The sequence below is a fragment of the Panulirus ornatus genome, chromosome 66 (assembly GCF_036320965.1).
Source record: "Panulirus ornatus isolate Po-2019 chromosome 66, ASM3632096v1, whole genome shotgun sequence".
In the NCBI taxonomy this organism is placed as follows: Eukaryota; Metazoa; Arthropoda; class Malacostraca; order Decapoda; family Palinuridae; genus Panulirus; species Panulirus ornatus.
The window spans coordinates 16,290,645-16,312,343 of NC_092289.1; the positions used below are offsets into that span (position 1 = coordinate 16,290,645).

Below are 21,699 nucleotides of genomic sequence, written 5' to 3' on the forward strand. Positions count from 1 at the left end.
AGGAAAAGACAATAAAGGCCCCATTCGTTCACACTTAGTCTCTAGCTGTCATGTAATAATGCCTGAAACCACAGCTCCCTTTCCACATCCAGGCCCCACAGAACTTTCCATGGTTTACCCCAGACGCTTCACATGCCCTGATTCAATCCATTGACAGCACGTCGACCACGGTATACCACATCGATCCAATTCACTCTATTCCTTGCCGTCCTTTCACCCTCCTGCATGTTCAGGCCACGATCTCTCAAAATCTTTTTCACTCCATCTTTCCACCTCCAATTTGGTCTCCCACTTCTCCTCATTCCCTCCACCTCTGACACATATATCCTCTTGGTCAATCTTTCCTCACTCATTTTCTCCATGTGCCCAAACCATTTCAAAACACCCTCTTCTGCTCTCTCAACCACGCTCTTTTTATTTCCACACATCTCTCTTACCTTTACATTACTTAATCAAACCACCTCACACCACATATTGTCCTCAAACATCTCATTTCCAGCACATCCACCCTCCTGCGCACAACTCTATCCATAGCCCATGCCTCGCAGCCATACAACATTGTTGGAACCACTATTCCTTCAAACATACCCATTTTTGCTTTCCGAGATAATGTTCTCGACTTCCACACATTCTTCAAGGCTCCCAGAATTTTCTCCCCCTCCCCCACCCTATGATTCACTTCCACTTCCATGGTTCCATCCGCTGCCAGATCCACTCTCAGATATCTAAAATGCTCTACTTCCTCCAGTTTTTCTCCATTCAAACTTACCTCCCAGTTGACTTGACCCTCAACCCTACTGTACCTAATAACCTTGCTCTTATTCACATTTACTCTTAACTTTCTTTCACACACTTTACCAAACTCCGTCACCAGCTTCTGCAGTTTCTCACATGAATCAGCCACCAGCGCTGTATCATCAGCGAACAACAACTGGCTCACTTCCCAAGCTCTCTCATCCCCAGCAGACTGCATACTTGCCCCTCTTTCCAAAACTCTTGCAGTCACCTCCCTAACAACCCCATCCATAAACAAATTAAACAACCATGGAGACATCACACACCCCTGCCGCAAACCTACATTCACTGAGAACCAATCACTTTCCTCTCTTCCTACACGTACACATGCCTTACATCCTCGATAAAAACTTTTCACTGCTTCTAAGAACTTGCCTTCCACACCATATATTCTTAGTACCTCCCACAGAGCATCTCTGTCAACTCTCTTCATATGCCTTCTCCAGATCCATAAATGCTACATACAAATCCATTTGCTTTTCTAAGTATTTCTCACATACATTCTTCAAAGCAAACACCTGATCTACACATCCTCTACCACTTCTGAATCCACGCTGCTCTTCCCCAATCTGATGCTTTGTACATGCCTTCTCCCTCTCGATCAATACCCTCCCATATAATTTACCAGGAATACTCAACAAACTTATACCTCTGTAATTTGAGCACTCACTCTTATACCCTTTGCCATTTTACAATGGCACTATGCAAGCATTCCGCCAATCCTCAGGCACCTCACCATGAATCATACATACATTAAAAAACCTTACCAACCAGTCAACAATACAGCCAATATTTATATTTATTGTACTTTGTCACTGTCTTCCGTGTCAGCGAGGTAGTGCAAGGAAACAGACAAAAGGATGGCCCAACCCACCCACATCCACATGTATATACATATATGTCCACGCACGCACATATACATTCCTATACATTTCATTGTATACATATATATATATATATACATACACAGACATATACATATATACGCATGTACACAATTCATACTTGCTGCCATTATTCATTCCCGTTGCCACCCAGCCACCCATGAAATGACAACCCCCTCCCCCCACATGTGCTCAAGGTAGCACTAGGAAAGGATAACAAAGGCCACACTCGTTCAGACTCAGTCTCTAGCTGTCATATATGTATATGTACACGTCTGGGCTTTTGTGGGGATGGGGAGATAGAGTACTTCCCACGCATTTCCTGCATGTTGCAAAAGGCAGCTAAAAGGGGAGGGAGTGGGAGGCAGGAAATCCTCCCCTTCCATTTTTGATTTTCCATGAGAAGGAACAGAGAAGGGCGCCAAGTGAGGATATTCCCTCTAAAACACAGTCCTCTGTTCTTAACGCTATGTCGCTAATGCAGGAAATGGCGAATATGTATGAAAAAAATGAGTAGATGGGTTGTTCTTCGTCCGTTTCCTAGTGCTATCTCTGATGTGGGAAACAGCGATCAAGAATAATAAGTGAATGAATAAATGTGTGTGTGTACATGTATGTGTATTTAGAGTGGGTGGGTGGTGTTACCTCGCTAATGCGGGAAACATCGATCAAGTATGATGATGATAATATGTATAATTTTTTTGCAGGTCTTCAACCTCAGTCTTGGATTCAGAATTTATATATATATTTTTTTAAAGCTTTCATAGTTAAAGGGTTGAAGTATGCAAACAGAACTTTTTGGTAGCACTTTCCCTTTCACTCTTTCTTCAGATTGGCTTGTTATACTTTTGCCTTCCTTAAAGAATCTAATGTTCTGCAAATGACCTTTTGTTTTCTTAAGGATAGTAATGGTATCATTTCTTAAGAGTGCCCGGCATGCACGCACACACACGCACCCCAGAAGAAGGAAAGAAAAAACTTACACATACACACCATGATGATAACGAAGCCATGTCTCTGTCAGACAGCTTCAGATTCCTTTCCTATGCCCTCACACCTGAGTTGCAGTGCAAAACTACCCTAGAATTTTCCTTTCATCAAAAAAATAATTTTGGTTATTTGATGTTCACATTGTTAAAGCATTTCACTGAATATGTCTGTATTACTGATTAGCTCTGCTTTCAGGTACTCTTTGACCATAATGGTGTTTTACGGAAATATGAAACTGTTGAGGAGATAATGCAAGAGTTCTTTGAACTGCGTCTTAGATATTATGTCAAAAGGAAAGCTTACTTGGTGGGTATGTTGGAAGCTGAGGCATGCAAGTTATCTAACCAGGTAAGTCTTGTAGTTTTGACTGCTCGTCAAGCTATAGTTCTGTCTGTTTATCTTTAATGCCTGTTCCCTTTGGTAACTCCCTTCAAGGGGGTGGCCTCATCAGAAGTCTCCACTTATCCCAGTCCTTACATACCTCCCTCATATATACCATTCCACGCATTCTTCCGCATTTTCTCTCCCTCCAGTACTCTTCCACTCTTTTTCTCTGTTACAGATGGATTTCCTCTCACACCACCCCCTTTAATCGTAGTCATACATTCTTCTTGCAAAGTCCCAGTCTTGTATACTTTCCATGTGCCCAAACCATCTCAAAGCAATGATCCAGAACAAATGTACAATGATAGCAATGAAGGAATCAGGATGGTACATGAAGTAGTTTAATACTTTTCAGAGATGGTAAAGTACCGAAGACATATGGGGAATTTGTATTCTCATTGTGATAGGCAGTCATGGAGATAAATTTTGAGAGTGTATGCCAATAAGCATACTAGGATGAGATGGACTGATACACCATCTAGCAGCCTGAGCCCATCTTGGGCTTTGGGGTGAAGATCTCTGAAGACTCCATGAGGTTATCTTCACACATACTAACATGGTTATTAAGAATTTTATTCAGGATACATCTGTTGGTAGAAGTGATCATATAAAGCTTAAGGTTGACTGTGTGGTAAATGAGGACATTTAAAGAGCAGAGGTGAGACAAGACATAAAGAGAAGGTATATTCTTAGAAGCTAAATAAACCTCAACAATTTCTGTGTTAACATAGATTAGGAAATGGCGCTTAGTAGCCAGGAACCATGGGTTTGTGGTGAGTAGTTCTTTGACATTTGTAATGAAGGATTGGAAAGTTGGGTACCTTTAGCCTCAAATACAGACAGAGTGGCAAGAAAGAGGAAAGAAGTTTGATAGCATGTCAAAGAACAGAGGAGCTTCGAGGTGTATAATGGCAAAGGTATGGGCAGCACTCCAGCTAGTTAGAATTTGTAAAGTATAGAACAGCATGTAATGAGTATAGAAGGATGAGATAGGAAGAATTAAGAAACTTTGAAATGAATATTGTGGACAAGGCAGGAGAAAATCCAAAAGTTTCGCTTAGTTTATCATTTGTCAGTTAAAGAGTTGATAACCAGGTTGTAAGAGATTCAGAGGGAAGAATTCTTTTGGTTAATGTAGGAATATGTGAGAAAGTGAATAACAAGTACAAAAGTTTTTTCACTGTGGTGGACATTATATCCCTATCACTATTGAGGTGGAATTAGGAGGAGATTTTAGAATACATTAAGATATCTATTGGACCAGGTTTTGGATAGGAGGCTTTGACTTTGGTGCATTGCATATGACAACTAGAGAATGGATGAAAGCGAAATAGGCCTTTTCTTTGTTCCTGGTGCAACCTTGGGAATGCAAGAAACAGTGAACAAATATGAAAATAGAAATATAGAGGAAAATCAAGAAGGAAGTTGAAGGATGGAGTTAAAGATACTTTTAAGGCTCAGTGCTTGGACATGCTTGAGTGTGCTACTGAGTGAAAGGTATAAGACAAATTGGATTCAGTGATGTGGATTACAGGGGACGACATGATGTCAATGGGCTGAGCCAGGCCATGTGAATTGGTCTGGGTCGGGAAACAACAGAAACTTCTGTGGGGATTGACTGTGGATAAGGGGCTCTGGTTTAAGTGGGTTAAACTTAATAACCATAGAATGGATGTGAGTATGAGGCCTATTTCTTTGTTTGTTCATGACGCTATCTCACCAGTGTGGGAAAGAGCAGATGTTTGAAAATGATAGAAATGGAATCAACAGAATGCTGGAAGGTCTTGATCCATACAAGGCTCATGGCTCTAATGAAATTTTACCAAATATGCTGAATTGTGCAGATATGCTAGATAAACCTGCTGAAATACTGATGAAGTTATCACTTGAGAGTGGCAAAGTGCCAGTGGAATGGAGAAGGGCAAACATCCTACCAATACATATGAAAGAAGACCAGGAACAGCGTTTAACTACATACTGGTCTCACTGAAGAGTGTGGTCTGTAAAGTTTTGGAAAAGGTAATTGAAAGCAGAGGAGAAATTACCCAATTTGAATTCAGCATGGCTTTCTGGAGAGGTCATATGTAACAAGCATCTTGTATATCTGCAAGAGAGTATGCTCTGTTATAGGCAAAAGGCAAGGCAAGGGGGATTACATGTGAGCATTTGAGACTGTACTTAATGAAAGGCTGATTATCAAGCTGAATCATCAATTAGGAATAAAGGGGAAACATGTTTGATGAACAGACCATTATCCAAGTTAAAGGGAACGAAGGATGCATGTCAAAGGAGCTTTTTCCATATGGGCTGAGGCAACCAGTGGAGTGCCATAAGGTTCTGTTATGGGACCATTATTCTTCTTGATCTATGTAAGTGACTTCCCTGAAGTTATAGGCTTCCTTTTAAATGTTTTTATGGATGTTGCATAGATTATGAGGGAAATGGAGAGGATTGCATCAACTTAAAAGGTGATCTGAACAGACTTCAAATTAGGTAAATACATAGTTGATGAAATTCAAGCTGAGGAAATGTAATGTAGTGAGGTTTGGACAGAGTTACAAAAGGCCTCATTATGATTATTTATCTAGCTTGAAATAAGCTTGAGGATTCTATGTGTGAGAATGATTATTTATCTAGCATGAAATAAGCTTTAGGATTCTATGTGTGAGAAAAACATGGGATTTAACATCTTCCCTAGCTTGTTACCAGATTCCCTCATGAGTAGCATTGTTCAACAGACAAACTGATTCCCAGAAAAGATTAGGAGTAGCTCTCAAGAATATGGTTAAGGAAGAGTTTTGCAAGATTTTTATATCTTGTATAAGGGCGAGACTAAAATAAGCTTTTCAGATTTGGTAATTGTATCCCTGGGGATAGGGGAGAAAGAATACTTCCCACGTATTCCCTGCGTGTCGTAGAAGGCGACTAAAAGGGGAGGGAGCGGGTGGCTGGAAATCCTCCCCTCTCGTTTTTTTTTAATTTTCCAAAAGAAGGAACAGAGAAGGGGGCCAGGTGAGGATTTTCCCTCTAAGGCCCAGTCCTCTGTTCTTAATGCTACCTCGCAAATGCGGGAAATGGCGAATCGTATGAAAAAAAAAAAAAAAAAAACTTCAAGAAGCACAAAAGTTGTGAGATCAAGTGTAACTGTAAATGAACCTCAGCTTTAATGTAAAGGTAATGAAATAGGTTGGAGTTATGTTCCTTTTGTAGGCAAAATTTTTTCAATATAGAATATCAAAACTTTTAAGCACATGAACATGGTGATTTTTGATACTGTGTAATAATGGGCAATCATAAAAATTTTCCAAATTTGTCTTAACTGCACATAATTTGGGAAGAATGAATTTTCCATTGTTATTATTTTATTATCAATATTATTATACTTAAGTGCTGTTTCCCACGTCAGCGATGTAGTGCCAAGAAACAGACGAAGAATGATCCATCCACTTATATACACCTAAACGCCTATGCACGCATATAAACTTACATATGCATCAACATATACTCATATAAATGCACATATATACACATATACTCATATATACATTTTTTTTTTTTTTTTTTGGCCGCTGGCCCCGCGTTTGTGAGGTAGCGCAAGGAAACAGACGAAAGAAATGGCCCAACCCACCCCCATACACAATGTATATACATACACGTCTACACACGCAAATATACATACCTATACATCTCAATGTACACATATATATACACACACAGACACATACATATATACCCATGCACACAATTCACACTGTCTGCCTTTATTCATTCCCATCGCCACCTCGCCACACATGGAATACCATCCCCCTCCCCCCTCATGTGTGCGAGGTAGCACTAGGAAAAGACAACAAAGGCCACATTCGTTCACACTCAGTCTCTAGCTGTCATGCAATAATGCCCGAAACCACAGCTCCCTTTCCACATCCAGGCCCCACACAACTTTCCATGGTTTACCCCAGACGCTTCACATGCCCTGGTTCAGTCCATTGACAGCACGTCGACCCTGGTATACCACATTGTTCCAATTCACTCTAATCCTTGCACCTCTCACCCTCCTGTATGTTCAGGCCCCAATTGCTCAAAATCTTTATCACTCCATCCTTCCTCCTCCAATTTGGTCTCCCACTTCTCCTTCCCTCCACCTCTGACACATTTATCTTTTTTGTTAATCTTTCCTCTCTCATTCTTTCAATATGTCCATACCATTTCAAAACACCCTCCTCTCCTCTCTCAACCACACTTTTTATTTCCACACATCTCTCTTACCCATTCATTACTTACTGGATCAAACCACCTCAAACCACATATTGTCCTCAAACATTTCATTTCCAACACATCCACCTTCCTCTGTATAACCCTATCTATAGCCCATGCCTCGCAACCATATAACATTGTTGGAACCACTATTCCTTCAAATATACCCATTATTGCTTTCTAAGATAATATTCTCTCCTTCCACACATTCTTCATTCCTCCCAAATCCTTTGCCCCCTCCCCCACCCTGTGACTCACTTCCACTTCCATGGTTACATCTGCTGCTAAATCCACTCCAAGACACTTCACTTTCTCAAATTTTTCTCCATTCAAGCTTACATCCCAATTAACTTGTCCGTCAACCCTACTGAACCCAATAACCTTGGTTTTATTCACATTTGCTCTAAACTTTCACACATTTTTCCAGACTCATTAACCAACTTCTGCAGCTTCTCACCCAAATCAGCCACTAGAGCTGTATCATTGGCGAACAACAAACAACTCACTTCCCAAGCCCTCTCATCACAACAGACTGCATACTTGCCCCTCTCTCCAAAACTCTTGCATTTGCCTCCCTAACCACCGCATCCATAAACAAATTAGATAACCATGGGGACACCACACACCCCTGCTGCAATCCAGCATTCAATGGGAACCAATCACTCTCTCTTCCAACTCGAACACATGCCTTACATCCTTTGTAAAAACTTGTCACTGCTTCTAACAACTTAACTCCCACACCATTTACTCTTAAAACCCTTCACAAAGCATCTCTATCAACCCTATCATATGTCTTCTCCAAATCCATGAATGCTACATACAAATCCATCTGTTTTTCTAATTATTTCTCCTATACGTTTTTCAAAGCAAACACCTAATCCACACATCCTTTACCATTTCTTAAACCACACTGCTCTTCCCCAATCTGATGTTCTATATGTGCCTTCACTCTTTCAGTCAGTACCCTCCCATATAATTTCCCAGGAATGCTCAACAAACTTATGCCTCTGTATTTGGTACACACTCCTTTATCCCCTTTGCTTTCATACAAAGGCGCTATGCATGCATTTCGCCAATCCTCAAGCCCTTCACCATGATTCATACATACATTGAATATCCTCGCCAGCCAATCAACAAGACAGTAACCCCTTTTTTTAATAAATCCCACTGCAATACCATCCAAACCCACTGCCTTGGCAGATTTCATCTTCCGCAAAGCTTTTTGAGAATATTTATGTTAAAGTGCCTAGCTGAATACGTTAGTCTTTATTTTTTGTGATGCATAAGGATCATGATACATTCAATTAATATTTGTTATGCTTTAAGTCTTAAATGAAGTTTAATTTTCCTCTTCAGGCACGTTTTATTGTGGAAAAATGTGATGGTCGTATAGTGGTAGAAAACAAGAAAAAGAAAGATATGGTCGATGAACTACAGCGCAAGGGATATGACTCTGATCCTGTTAGAGCATGGAAGAAGATCCAGGATCGAGAAGCTGCTTTGGTATGTTACATATGATTGTCTTTATTTTCATGCATTCAAATTCACTTTGATGTTATTTGATTCTCTTTTATATTTGTAACTTTTCAGCCATATGTAATGAGATTATCAAGGATGACAGCTTTTGTGGACATTATATCATTACTTGTTCAATTTAAAGCATGTTTAATGATGCTTTCTTGTGAAAAGGAATGAACAGTTGAAAATCAGAGCTAAGCAGTGATTGTTAGGCATCCAACAACCAGGGAGGTATATTACTAGTACCACTCGCCAGGGTATCTGGAGGTTTAGTGACCATTGCATAATGAGCCAGCACTTCTGTGGTTGTCAACTTATACTCCTCTGACCCAGGTAACTGTGTTTTCTATGCCTCGCCCACACATGGACCACAGACATTCTCTCCACAAATATACAATCTCTCCCTGTCACACATAACACTTGACATCATTTAACTCTCACAGCTCATTTTTTGTATCAAGATTTTTGTGTAGTGAGCACTGTGTGCTGGCCTTCCTTTTGGCAAAATGGTAGGAGAAAAATTAGGTAGGAATATTTAGGTAGAAACATGAGGAAGTGGTAGTTGGTAAGGACATTGGGCAGGAGCTTAGATAGAAGTAGTCAGTTGTAACATTAGATAGAAGCCTCTACAAACACTGGGCTAGACTTGCCCTCTGCCAGTGGTCTGTTAAGAGTGAGGCACTAAATGCTAAGAAGTGGCACTGGAGTTAGTTGTTTAGCTATGGAGAGACTGTTGCTGTGGCCACCCACTTGAGTGAGTTCCAGAAGGGAACAGGACTCAAGAGATATGGATGGTTAGATAGATTAGGTATTAGTATAAGGTAGGAAATTAAGTAGAAGTCAGTTGGAGCATTACGTAGGAGGTTATGCAAACACTACACTAGAGTTGCCCTTTGCCATTGGCTTGTTAAGGGTGAGGCATTAAAAGCTAAAGTGGCTCTGGGGCTCACCAGTTATGGAAGCTTTATTGCTGTGGCCAAGTTGTTGAGGGAGTTCCATTTGGGAACAGGCATCAGAGATACAGGTAGATAGAAAATCAAAGCTTGAGTGTTGTAAGGTTTTTGATATCTAAATTGAAGAATATTTTGTAACATTTAGAGGGGGTGGTACTTTACTTATGAATTGAAAAACAATTCATTTACCTCTTATTTCCTTCATTATTTGTTTGCTGTTTCCTGCACCTGCAAGCTAGTGCCAAGAACTGATGAAAGAAAAGGCCTCATTCACTGACATCCATTCTCAAAGCTATCATGTATTGCACTGTAATAAAAAAAAAAAAAACATCCATAACTAGTCCTCACAATCCTTTCCACAGTTTTCCCTGGTTGCTTCATTTGCCTTGGTTCAGTTCATTGACAGCACAGCACATTAACCCCCATATACCACATCACTTCAATTTGCTCTTATTTCTTGTATGTCTTTCAACCCCCTGCATGTTCAGTCTCCAAGCACTTAATAGTAAAGTGTTCAGAAAAGAAATTTTGGCACATATACAGAACTCAGTTTCATAAAGACGTAGCTATTTTTGCATAATATAAGGTTTCCAAGATAGGTTAGATATTACAGTGATATCAAGTATATTCTTTATGTTTACTCATTTATTTATTTTACTCGATTGCCGTTTTCTGCATCACCGAGGTAGTGCCAGGAAACAGACAAAGAATGGCCCATCCACTCATATATATACATAAATGCCTATAAATACATATACATTCTTTCTTTCTTTCTTTCAAACCATTCGCCATTTCCCGCATCAGCGAGGTAGCGTTAAGAACAGAGGACTGAGCCTCTGAGGGACTACCCCCACCCGGCCCAATTCTCTGTTCCTTCCTTTGGAAAATTAAAAAAAAAACGAGAGGGGAGGATTTCCAGCCCCCCGCTCCCTCCCCTTTTAGTCGCCTTCTACGACACGCAGGGAATACGTGGGAAGTATTCTTGCTCCCCTATCCCCAGGGATAACATATACATATCAACATGTTATTATTTTTATTTCATTATACTTAATCATTGTTTCCCGTGTCAGCAAGGTAGCGCCAGGAAACAGACAAAGAATGGCCCATCCACTCACATACACTCATATGATTGGTGTACATGGGGTGTTAAGTGTTGTAAATGGAAATGGTGGAGAGCTAGTGGATTTGTGTGCTGAAAAAGGACTGGTGATTGGGAATACTTGGTTTAAAAAGAGAGAGACATTATTTATTTATTTTATATTATACTTTGTCGCTGTCTCCCGCGTTAGCGAGGTAGCGCAAGGAAACAGACGAAAGAATGGCCCAACCCACGCACATACACATGGATATACATACACATCCACACGCACATATACATACCAATACATCTCAACATATACATATAGATACACATACAGACATATACATATATACACATGTACATAATTCATACTGTCTGCCCTTATTCATTCCCGTCGCCACCCCACTCGCATGAAATGACAGCCCCCTTTCCCCATATATGCGCGAGGTAGCGCTAGGAAAAGACAACAAAGGCCACATTCGTTCACACTCAGTGTCTAGCTGTCATGTATAATGCATTGAAACCACAGCTCCCTTTCCACATCCAGAGATACATAAGAGACTTATTTTTTATTAATTTATTTATTTTGCTTTGTCGCTGTTTCAGTGTTTGGGAGGTAGCGCAAGGAAACAGATGAAAGAAATGGCCCAACCCACCCCCATACACATGTATATAAATACACGTCCACACACGCAAATATACATACCTATACATCTCAATGTACACATATATATACACACACAGACACATACCTATATACCCATGCACACAATTCACACTGTCTGCCTTTATTCATTCCCATCGCCACCTTGCCACACATGGAATACCATCCCCCTCCCCCCTCATGTGTGCGAGGTAGCGCTATGAAAAGACAACAAAGGCCCCATTCGTTAACACTCAGTCTCTAGCTATCATGCAATAATGCCCGAAACCACAGCTCCCTTTCCACATCCAGGTCCCACACAACTTTCCATGGTTTACCCCAGACGCTTCACATGCCCTGATTCAATCCACTGACAGCACGTCAACCCCGGTATACCATATTGATCCAATTCACTCTATTCCTTGCCCGCCTTTCACCCTCCTGCATGTTCAGGCCCCGATCACACAAAATCTTTTTCACTCCATCTTTCCACCTCTAATTTGGTCTCCCACTTCACCTCGTTCCCTCCACCTCCGACACATATATCCTCTTGGTCAATCTTTCCTCACTCATTCTCTCCATGTGCCCAAACCATTTCAAAACACCCTCTTCTGCTCTCTCAACCACGCTCCTTTTATTTCCACACATCTCTTTTACCCTTACATTACTTACTTGATCAAACCACCTCACACCACACATTGTCCTCAAACATCTCATTTCCAGCACATCCACCCTCCTGCGCACAACTCTATCCATAGCCCACGCCTCGCAACCATACAACATTGTAGGAACCACTATTCCTTCAAACATACCCATTTTTGCTTTCCGAGATAATGTTCTCGACTTCCTCACATTCTTCAAGGCTCACAGGATTTTCGCCCCCTCCCCCACCCTATGATTCACTTCCGCTTCCATGGTTCCATCGCTGCCAGATCCACTCCCAGATATCTAAAACACTTTACTTCCTCCAGTTTTTCTCGATTCAAACTTACCTCCCAATTGACTTGACCCTCAACCCTACTGTACCTATTAACCTTGCTCTTATTCACATTTACTCTCAACTTTCATCTTTCACACACTTTACCAAACTCAATCACCAGCTTCTGCAGTTTCTCACATGAATCAGCCACCAGCGCTGTATCATCAGCGAACAACAACTGACTCACTTCCCAAGCTCACTTATCCCTAACAGACTTCATACTTACCCCTCTTTCCAAAACTCTTGCATTCACCTCACTAACAACCCCATCCATAAACAAATTAAACAACCATGGAGACATCACACACCCCTGCCGCAAACCTACATTCACTGAGAACCAATCACTTTCCTCTCTTCCTACACGTACACATGCCTTACATCCTCGATAAAAACTTTTCACTGCTTGTAACAGCTTGCCTCCCACACCATATATTCTTAATACCTTCCACAGAGCATCTCTATCAACTCTTTATCATATGCCTTCTCCAGATCCATAAATGCTGCATACAAATCCATTTGCTTTTCTAAGTATTTCTCATACATTCTTCAAAGCAAACACCTGATCCACACATCCTCTACCACTTCTGAAACCACACTGCTCTTCCCCAATCTGATGCTCTGTACATGCCTTCACCCTCTCAATCAATACCCTCCCATATAATTTCCGAGGAATACTCAACAAACTTATACCTCTGTAATTATCCCCTTTGCCTTTGTACAATGGCGCTATGGACGCATTCCGCCAATCCTCAGGCACCTCACCATGAGTCATACATACATTGAATAACCTTACCAACCAGTCAACAATACAGTCACCCCCTTTTTTAATAAATTCCACTGCAATACCATCCAAACCTGCTGCCTTGCCGGCTTTCATCTTCCGCAAAGCTTTTACTACCTCTTCTCTGTTTACCAAGTCATTTTCCCTAACCCTCTCACTTTGCACACCACCTCGACCAAAACACCCTATATCTGCCACTCTATCATCAAACACATTCAACAAACCTTCAAAATACTCATTCCATCTCCTTCTCACATCACCACTACTTGTTATCACCTCCCCATTAGCGCCCTTCACTGAGTTTCCCATTTGCTCCCTTGTCTTACGCACTTTATTTACCTCCTTCCAGAACATCTTTTTATTCTTCCTAAAATTTAATGGTACTCTCTCACCCCAACTCTCATTTGCCCTCTTTTTCACCTCTTGCACCTTTCTCTTGACCTCCTGTCTCTTTCTTTTATACATCTCCCACTCAATAGCATTTTTTCCCTGCAAAAATCTTCCAAATGCCTCTCTCTTCTCTTTCACTAATAATCTTACTTCTTCATCCCACCGCTCACTACCCTTTCTAATCAACCCACTTCCCATGCTTCTCATGCCACAAGCATCTTTTGCGCAATCCATCACTGATTCCCTAAATACATCCCATTCCTCCTCCACTCCCCTTACTTCCATTGTTCTCACCTTTTTCCATTCTGTACTCAGTCTTTCCTGGTACTTCCTCACACAAGTCTCCTTCCCAAGCTCACTTACTCTCACCACCCTCTTCACCCCAACATTCACTCTTCTTTTCTGAAAACCCAGACATATAAGTATACATATGCATATATACACGTGTATATATTCATACTTGATTGCCTTCTTCCATTCCTGGCGCTAACCCGCCCCACAAGAAACAGCATCGCTACCCCTGCTTCAGCGAAGTAGCGCCAGGATAACAGACACAAAAGGCCACATTCGTCCACTCTCAGTCTGTCATGTGTAATGCACCGAAAACCACAGCTCTCTATCTACATGCAGGCCCCATATACCTTTCCATGGTTTACCCCAGATGTTTCACATGCCCTGGTTCAGTCCATTGACAGCACATTGACCCCAGTGTACCGCATTGTTCCAATTCACTCTTTTCCTTGCGCGCTTCTCACCCTCCTGTATGTTGAGGCCCCAGTCACTCAAAATCTTTTTTATTCCATCCTTCCACCTCCAATTTGGTCTCCCGCTTCTTCTTGTTCCCTCCACTTCTGACACATTTATCCTCTTTGTCAATCTTTCCTCACTCATTCTCTTCATATGTCCATTCCACCTCAACGCTTCATTATGCTTTGTGATGGCTTTACAGATTCATGAGATGAGCAGAAATTTGGTTTTGATAGCATTAAACTTACCACCAGTTTAGTCCTTTAACAAAATTCAGTATTTATCAGTCTACGAAATGTACCTTAAATTTACTTCTTTGATTATGATTTAACAGACTCATTGTATTGTATTAATCTTAATTACAGGAAGAAAATGATGATGATGATGAATCTGATGGAGAAGATGAGTCACGCAAGGACCAAGAATATGACTATCTATTGGGGATGCAAATGTGGTCTTTAACCAAAGAAAAGAAGGATGAACTTTTGAAACACCGTGATGCGAAAATCAGAGAGTTGAATGATTTGAAGAACAAGACACCTGAGGATCTTTGGAATCAAGACCTCGATAAATTTATGTCTGAGGTAAGTGGTATAATTGCAGGAAGTGCAGCTTTTGTTGTAGAAATATGACAGTTTCCTTAAGTTAATGAAAAGAAATTATAGCAGATTTTATTTATTTCTATCCCTGGGGATAGGGGAGAAAGAATACTTCCCACTTATTCCCTGTGTGTCATAGAAGGTGACTAAAGGGTGCAGGAGTGGGGGGCTGGAAACCCTCCCCTCCTTGTATTTTAGCTTTCTAAAAGGGGAAACAGAAGAAGGAGTCATGCAGGGAGTGCTCATTCTCTTCGAAGGCTCAGATTGGGGTGTCTGAATGTGCGTGGATGTAACCAAGATGAGATAAAAAGAGAGATGGGTAGTATGTTTGAGGAAAGGAACCTGTATGTTTTGGCTCTGAGTGAAACAAAGTTCAAGGGTAAAAGGGAAGAGTGGTTTGGGAATGTCTTAGGAGTAAAGTCAGGGGTTAATGAGAGGACAAGAGCAAAGGAAGGAGTAGCACTCCTCCTGAAGCAGTTGTGGGAATATGTGATAGAGTTTAAGATATAGGTAAAACCGAAAGTGGATAGAGAGAGAGGGGTGACTTTATTATTGGGACCTTTGCACCAGGTCATAAGAAGAAAGGTCGTGAGAGGCAAGTGTTTTGGGAGCAGCTGAATGAGTGTGTTAGCAGCTTTGATGCATGAGACTTGGTTATAGTGATTGGTGATTTGAAAGTAAGGGTGAGTAATGTGGCAGTTGAGGGTATAAATAGTTTACATGGGGTGTTCAGTGATTTAAATGGAAATGGTTAAGAGCCTGTGGATTTGTGTGCTGAAAAAGGACTGGTGATTGGGAATACCTGGTTTAAAAAGAGAGATATACTTAAGTATACGTATGTGAGTAGGAGAGATGGCCAGAGGGCATTATTGGATTATGTGTTAATTGATAGGCGTGTAAAAGAGAGACTTTTGGATGTTAATGTGCTGAGATGGGATGTATGATCACTATTTTGTGAAGGCGAAGGTGAAGATTTGTAGAGGTTTTCAGAAAAGAAGAGAGTGGTGGGAGTAAGTGAGCTTAGAAAGGAGATATATGTGAGGAAATACCAAGAGAGATTGTGCAGAATGGCAGGTGAGAGCAAATGACTTAAGGGGAGTGGGGGAGGAATGGGTTGTACTTAAGGAAGTAGTGATGGCTTGTGCAAAAGATGCATGTGGTATAAGAAAGGTGGGAGGTGGGCAGATTAGAAAGGGTAGTGAGTGGTGGGATGAAGTAAGATTGTCAGTAAAAGAGAAGAGAGAGGCGTTTGGATGATTTTTGCAGGTAATTAATGCAAATTACTGGGAAAGGTATAAAAGAAAGCAGCAGGAGGTCAAGAGGTGAAAAAGAGGACAAATGAGAAATTGGTTGAGAGAGTAGCATTAAATTTTAGGGAGAATAAAAAGATGTTTTGGAAAGAGGTAAATGAAGTGCGTAAGACAAGAGAACAGATGGGAACATCAGTGAAGGGGGCTAATGGGGAGGTAGTAACAATTTAGTGATGAAGTGAGAATGAGATGGAGTGAATATTTTGAAGGTTTGTTGAATGTGTTTGATGATAGAGTGGAAAATATAGTGTTTTGGTTGGGGTAGAGTGCAAAGTGAAAGGGTCAGGGAGAATGGTTTGGTGAACAGAGAAGAGGTAGTGAAAGCTTTGCGGAAGATGAAAGCTGGCAAGGCGGCAGGTTTGGATGGCATTGCAGTGGAATTTATCAAAAAAGAGGGTGACTGTGTTGTTAATTGGTTGGCAAGGATATTCATTGTATGTATGGATCTTGGTCAAGTGCCTGAGGATTGGCGGAATGCATGCATAGTGCCATCGCACAAAGGCAAAGGGGATAAAGGTTGAGTGTTCAAATTACAGAGGCATAAGTTTGTCGAGTATTCCTGGGAAATTATATGGGAGGTTATTGACTGAGAGGGTAAAAGCATGCACAGAGTATCAGATTGGAGAAGAGCAGTGTGGTTTCAAAAGTGGTAGAGAGTGTGTGGATCAGGTGTGTGCTTTGAAAAATTTATGTGAGAAATACTTAGAAAAACAGATGGATTTGTATGTACCATTTATGGATCTTTATCCTTGGGGATAGGGGAGAAAGAATACTTCCCACGTATTCCCTGCGTGTCGTAGAAGGCGACTAAAAGGGGAGGGAGAGGGGAGCTGGAAATCCTCCCCTCTTGTTTTTTTTTTTAATTTTCCTAAAGGAGGAACAGAAGGGGGCCAGGTGAGGATATTCCCTCAGAGGCCCAATCCTCTGTTCTTAACAATACCTTGCTGATGCGGGAAATGGCAGATAGTTTGAAAGAAAGAAAAGATTTATGGATCTGGAGAAGATGTATGAAACGGTGGATAGATATGCTTTGTGGAAGGTTTTAAGAGTATATGGTGTGGTTGGTAAGTTGGTAGAAGCAGTGAAAAGTTTTTACCAAGGATGTACAGCATGTGTATAAGTAGGAAGAAAGGAAAGTAATTGGTTCCTAGTGAATGTCGATTCGTGGCGGGGTGCATGATGTCTCCGTGGTTTTTTAATTTGTTTATGGATTGGGTGGTTAGGAAGGTGAATGCAAGAGTTTTGGAGAGGGGCAAGTATGCAGCCTGTTGTGGATGAGAAGGCATGGGAAGTGAGTCTGTTGTTATTTGTTGATGGCTGATTTGGGTGAGAAACTGCATAAGTTGATGAGTGAGTTTGGTAAGTGTGTGAAAGAAGAAAGCTGAGAGTAAATGTGAATAAGAGCAAGGTTATTAGATTCAGTAGGGTTGAGGGTCAAGTTAATTAGGAGGTAAGTCTGAATGGAGAGAACCTGGCAGAAGTGCATTGTTTTAGATATCTGGGAGTGGACTTAGCAGGGGATGGAAGTAGAAGTGAGTCACAGGGTGGGGAAGGGGGCAAAGGTTCTGGGAACATTGAAGAATGTGTGGAAGATGAGAATGTTATCTGAGAGAGCAAAAATGGGTATTTTTGAAGAAAGAGTGGTTCCAGCAATGTTAATATAGTTGTGAGGCATGGGCTATAGATATGGTTGTCCGGAGGAGGGTGGATGTGTTGGAAATGAGATGTTTAAGGACAATATGTGGTGTGAGGTGGTTTGATCGAGTGATTAATGAAAGAGTAAGAGAGATGTGTGGTAATAGACAGAGTGTGGTTGAGAGAGCTGGAGAGGTTGTGTTGAATTGGTTTGGTCACATGGAGAGAATGAGTGAGGAAAGATTGACAAAGAGGATGTATGTGCCAGAGATTGAGGGAAGAGGGAGAAGCAGGAGACCAAATTGGAGGTGGAAGAATGGAGTGAAAAAGTTTTGAGCGATTTGGGCCTGGACATACAGGAGGGTTAAAGGCATGCAAGGAATAGAGTGAAGTTGAATGAATTGGTTCCAACAATGTTATATGGTTGAGAGACATGGGCTATAGATAGGGTTGCACGGAGGAGGGTGGATGTGTTGGAAATGAGATGTTTAAGGACAATGTGTGGTGTGAGGTGGTTTGATCGAGTGATTAATGAAAGAGTAAGAGAGATGTGTGGTGATAGACAGTGTGTATTTAAAAGAGGAGAAGAGGGTGTGTTGGAATGGTTTGGTCACATTGACAGAATACAGACATATACACACACAGACATATACATATATACACATGTACATATTCATACTCGCTGCCTTCATCTGTTCCCATCGCCACCCCACCTCACATCTTTCCACCTCCAATTTGGTCTCCCACTTCTCTTGTTCCCTCCACCTCTGACACATATATCGTCTTGTTCAATCTTTCCTCACTCATTCTCTCCATGTGACCAAACCATTTCAAAACACCTTCGTCTGCTCTCTCAACCACACTCTTTTTATTACCACACATCTCTCTTACCCTATTATTACTTACTTGATCAAACCACCTCACACCACATATTGTCCTCAAACATCTCATTTCCAGCACATCCACCCTCCTGCACACAACTCTATCCATAGCCCATGCCTTGCAACCATACAACATTGTTGGAACCACTACTCCTTCAAACATACCCATTTTTGTGTTCTGAGATAATGTTTTCAACTTCCACACATTCTTCAAGGCTCCCAGAATTTTCGCCCCCTCCCCTTCCCTATGATTCACTTCCGCTTCCATGGTTCCATCCGCTGCCAAATCCACTCCCAGATATCTAAAACACTTCACTTCCTCCAGTTTTTCTCCTTTTCAACTTAACTCCCAATTTACTTGACCCTAAACCCTACTGTACCTAATAACCTTACTCTTATTCACATATACTCTCAACTTTCTTCTTTCACACACTTTACCAAACTCAGTCACTAGTTTCTGCAGTTTCTCACATGAATCAGCCACCAGCGCTGTACCTTCAGCGAACAACAGCTGACTAACTTCCCAAGCTCTCTCATCCACAACAGACTTCATACTTGCCCCTCTTTCCAAAACTCCTGCATTCACCTCCCTAACAACCCCATCCATAAACAAATTAAACAACCATGGAGACATCACACACCCCTGCCGCAAACCCACATTCACTGAGAACCAATCACTTTCCTCTCTTCCTACACGTACACATGCCTTACATCCTCGATAAAAACTTTTCACTGCTTCTAACAACTTGCCTCCCACACCATGCCTTCTCTAGATTCATAAATGCTACATACAAATCCATTTGCCTTTCTAAGTATTTCTCACATACATTTTCAAAGGAAACACCTGATCCACACATCCTCTTCCACTTCTAAAACCACACTGCTCTTCCCCAATCTGATGCTCTGTACATGCCTTCACCCTCTCAATCAATACCCTCCCATATATTAACCAGAAATACTCAACAAATTTTTTTTTTTTTTTTCCGCTGTCTCCCGCGTTTGCGAGATAGCGCAAGGAAACAGACGAAAGAAATGGCCCAACCCACCCCCATACACATGTATATACATACGTCCACACACGCAAATATACATACCTACACAGCTTTCCATGGTTTACCCCAGACGCTTCACATGCCTTGATTCAATCAACTGACAGCATGTCAACCCCGGTATACCACATCGCCCCAATTCACTCTATTCCTTGCCCTCCTTTCACCCTCCTGCATGTTCAGGCCCCGATCACACAAAATCTTTTTCACTCCATCTTTCCACCTCCAATTTGGTCTCCCTCTTCTCCTCGTTCCCTCCACCTCCGACACATATATCCTCTTGGTCAATCTTTCCTCACTCATTCTCTCCATGTGCCCAAACCATTTCAAAACACCCTCTTCTGCTCTCTCAACCACGCTCTTTTTATTTCCATACATCTCTCTTACCCTTACGTTACTTACTCGATCAAACCACCTCACACCACACATTGTCCTCAAACATCTCATTTCCTGCACATCCATCCTCCTGCGCACAACTCTATCCATAGCCCACGCCTCGCAACCATACAACATTGTTGGAACCACTATTCCTTCAAACATACCCATTTTTGCTTTCTGAGATAATGTTCTCGACTTCCACACATTCTTCAAGGCTCCCAGAATTTTCGCCCCCTCCCCCACCCTATGATCCACTTCCGCTTCCATGGTTCCATCCGCTGCCAGATCCACTCCCAGATATCTAAAACACTTCACTTCCTCCAGTTTTTCTCCATTCAAACTCACCTCCCAATTGACTTGACCCTCAACCCTACTGTACCTAATAACCTTGCTCTTATTCACATTTACTCTTAACTTTCTTCTTCCACACACTTTACCAAACTCAGTCACCAGCTTCTGCAGTTTCTCACATGAATCAGCCACCAGCGCTGTATCATCAGCGAACAACAACTGACTCACTTCCCAAGCTCTCTCATCCCCAACAGACTTCATACTTGCCCCTCTTTCCACAACTCTTGCATTCACCTCCCTAACAACCCCATCCATAAACAAATTAAACAACCATGGAGACATCACACACCCCTGCCGCAAACCTACATTCACTGAGAACCAATCACTTTCCTCTCTTCCTACACGTACACATGCCTTACATCCTCGATAAAAACTTTTCACTGCTTCTAACAACTTTCCTCCCACACCATATATTCTTAATACCTTCCACAGAGCATCTCTATCAACTCTATCATATGCCTTCTCCAGATCCATAAATGCTACATACAAATCCATTTGCTTTTCTAAGTATTTCTCACATACATTCTTCAAAGCAAACACCTGATCCACACATCCTCTACCACTTCTGAAACCACACTGCTCTTCCCCAATCTGATGCTCTGTACATGCCTTCACCCTCTCAATCAATACCCTCCCATATAATTTACCAGGAATACTCAACAAACTTATACCTCTGTAATTTGAGCACTCACTCTTATCCCCTTTGCCTTTGTACAATGGCACTATGCAAGCATTCCGCCAATCCTCAGGCACCTCACCATGAATCATACATACATTAAATAACCTTACCAACCAGTCAACAATACAGTCACCCCCTTTTTTAATAAATTCCACTGCAATACCATCCAAACCTGCTGCCTTGCCGGCTTTCATCTTCCGCAAAGCTTTTACTACCTCTTCTCTGTTTACCAAATCATTTTCCCTAACCCTCTCACTTTGCACACCACCTCGACCAAAATACCCTATATCTGCCACTCTATCATCAAACACATTCGACAAACCTTCAAAATACTCACTCCATCTCCTTCTCACATCACCACTACTTGTTATCACCTCCCCATTTGTGCCCTTCACTGAAGTTCCCATTTGTTCCCTTG

General features: G+C 41.5%; 1 protein-coding gene across 2 annotated transcripts in view; it reads left to right on the forward strand.

Moving 5' to 3' along the window:
- The window catches only part of Top2 (topoisomerase 2), a 151,045-nt gene that overhangs the window by 83,751 nt on the left and 45,595 nt on the right, over nt 1-21,699 (forward strand). For both annotated transcript variants that reach the window (XM_071658510.1, XM_071658511.1), the window contains exons 18-20: nt 2,865-3,017; nt 8,664-8,810; nt 14,765-14,983. In XM_071658510.1, the coding sequence (XP_071514611.1) occupies nt 2,865-3,017; nt 8,664-8,810; nt 14,765-14,983 (519 nt within the window). The remainder of the gene's footprint in view (nt 1-2,864; nt 3,018-8,663; nt 8,811-14,764; nt 14,984-21,699) is intronic.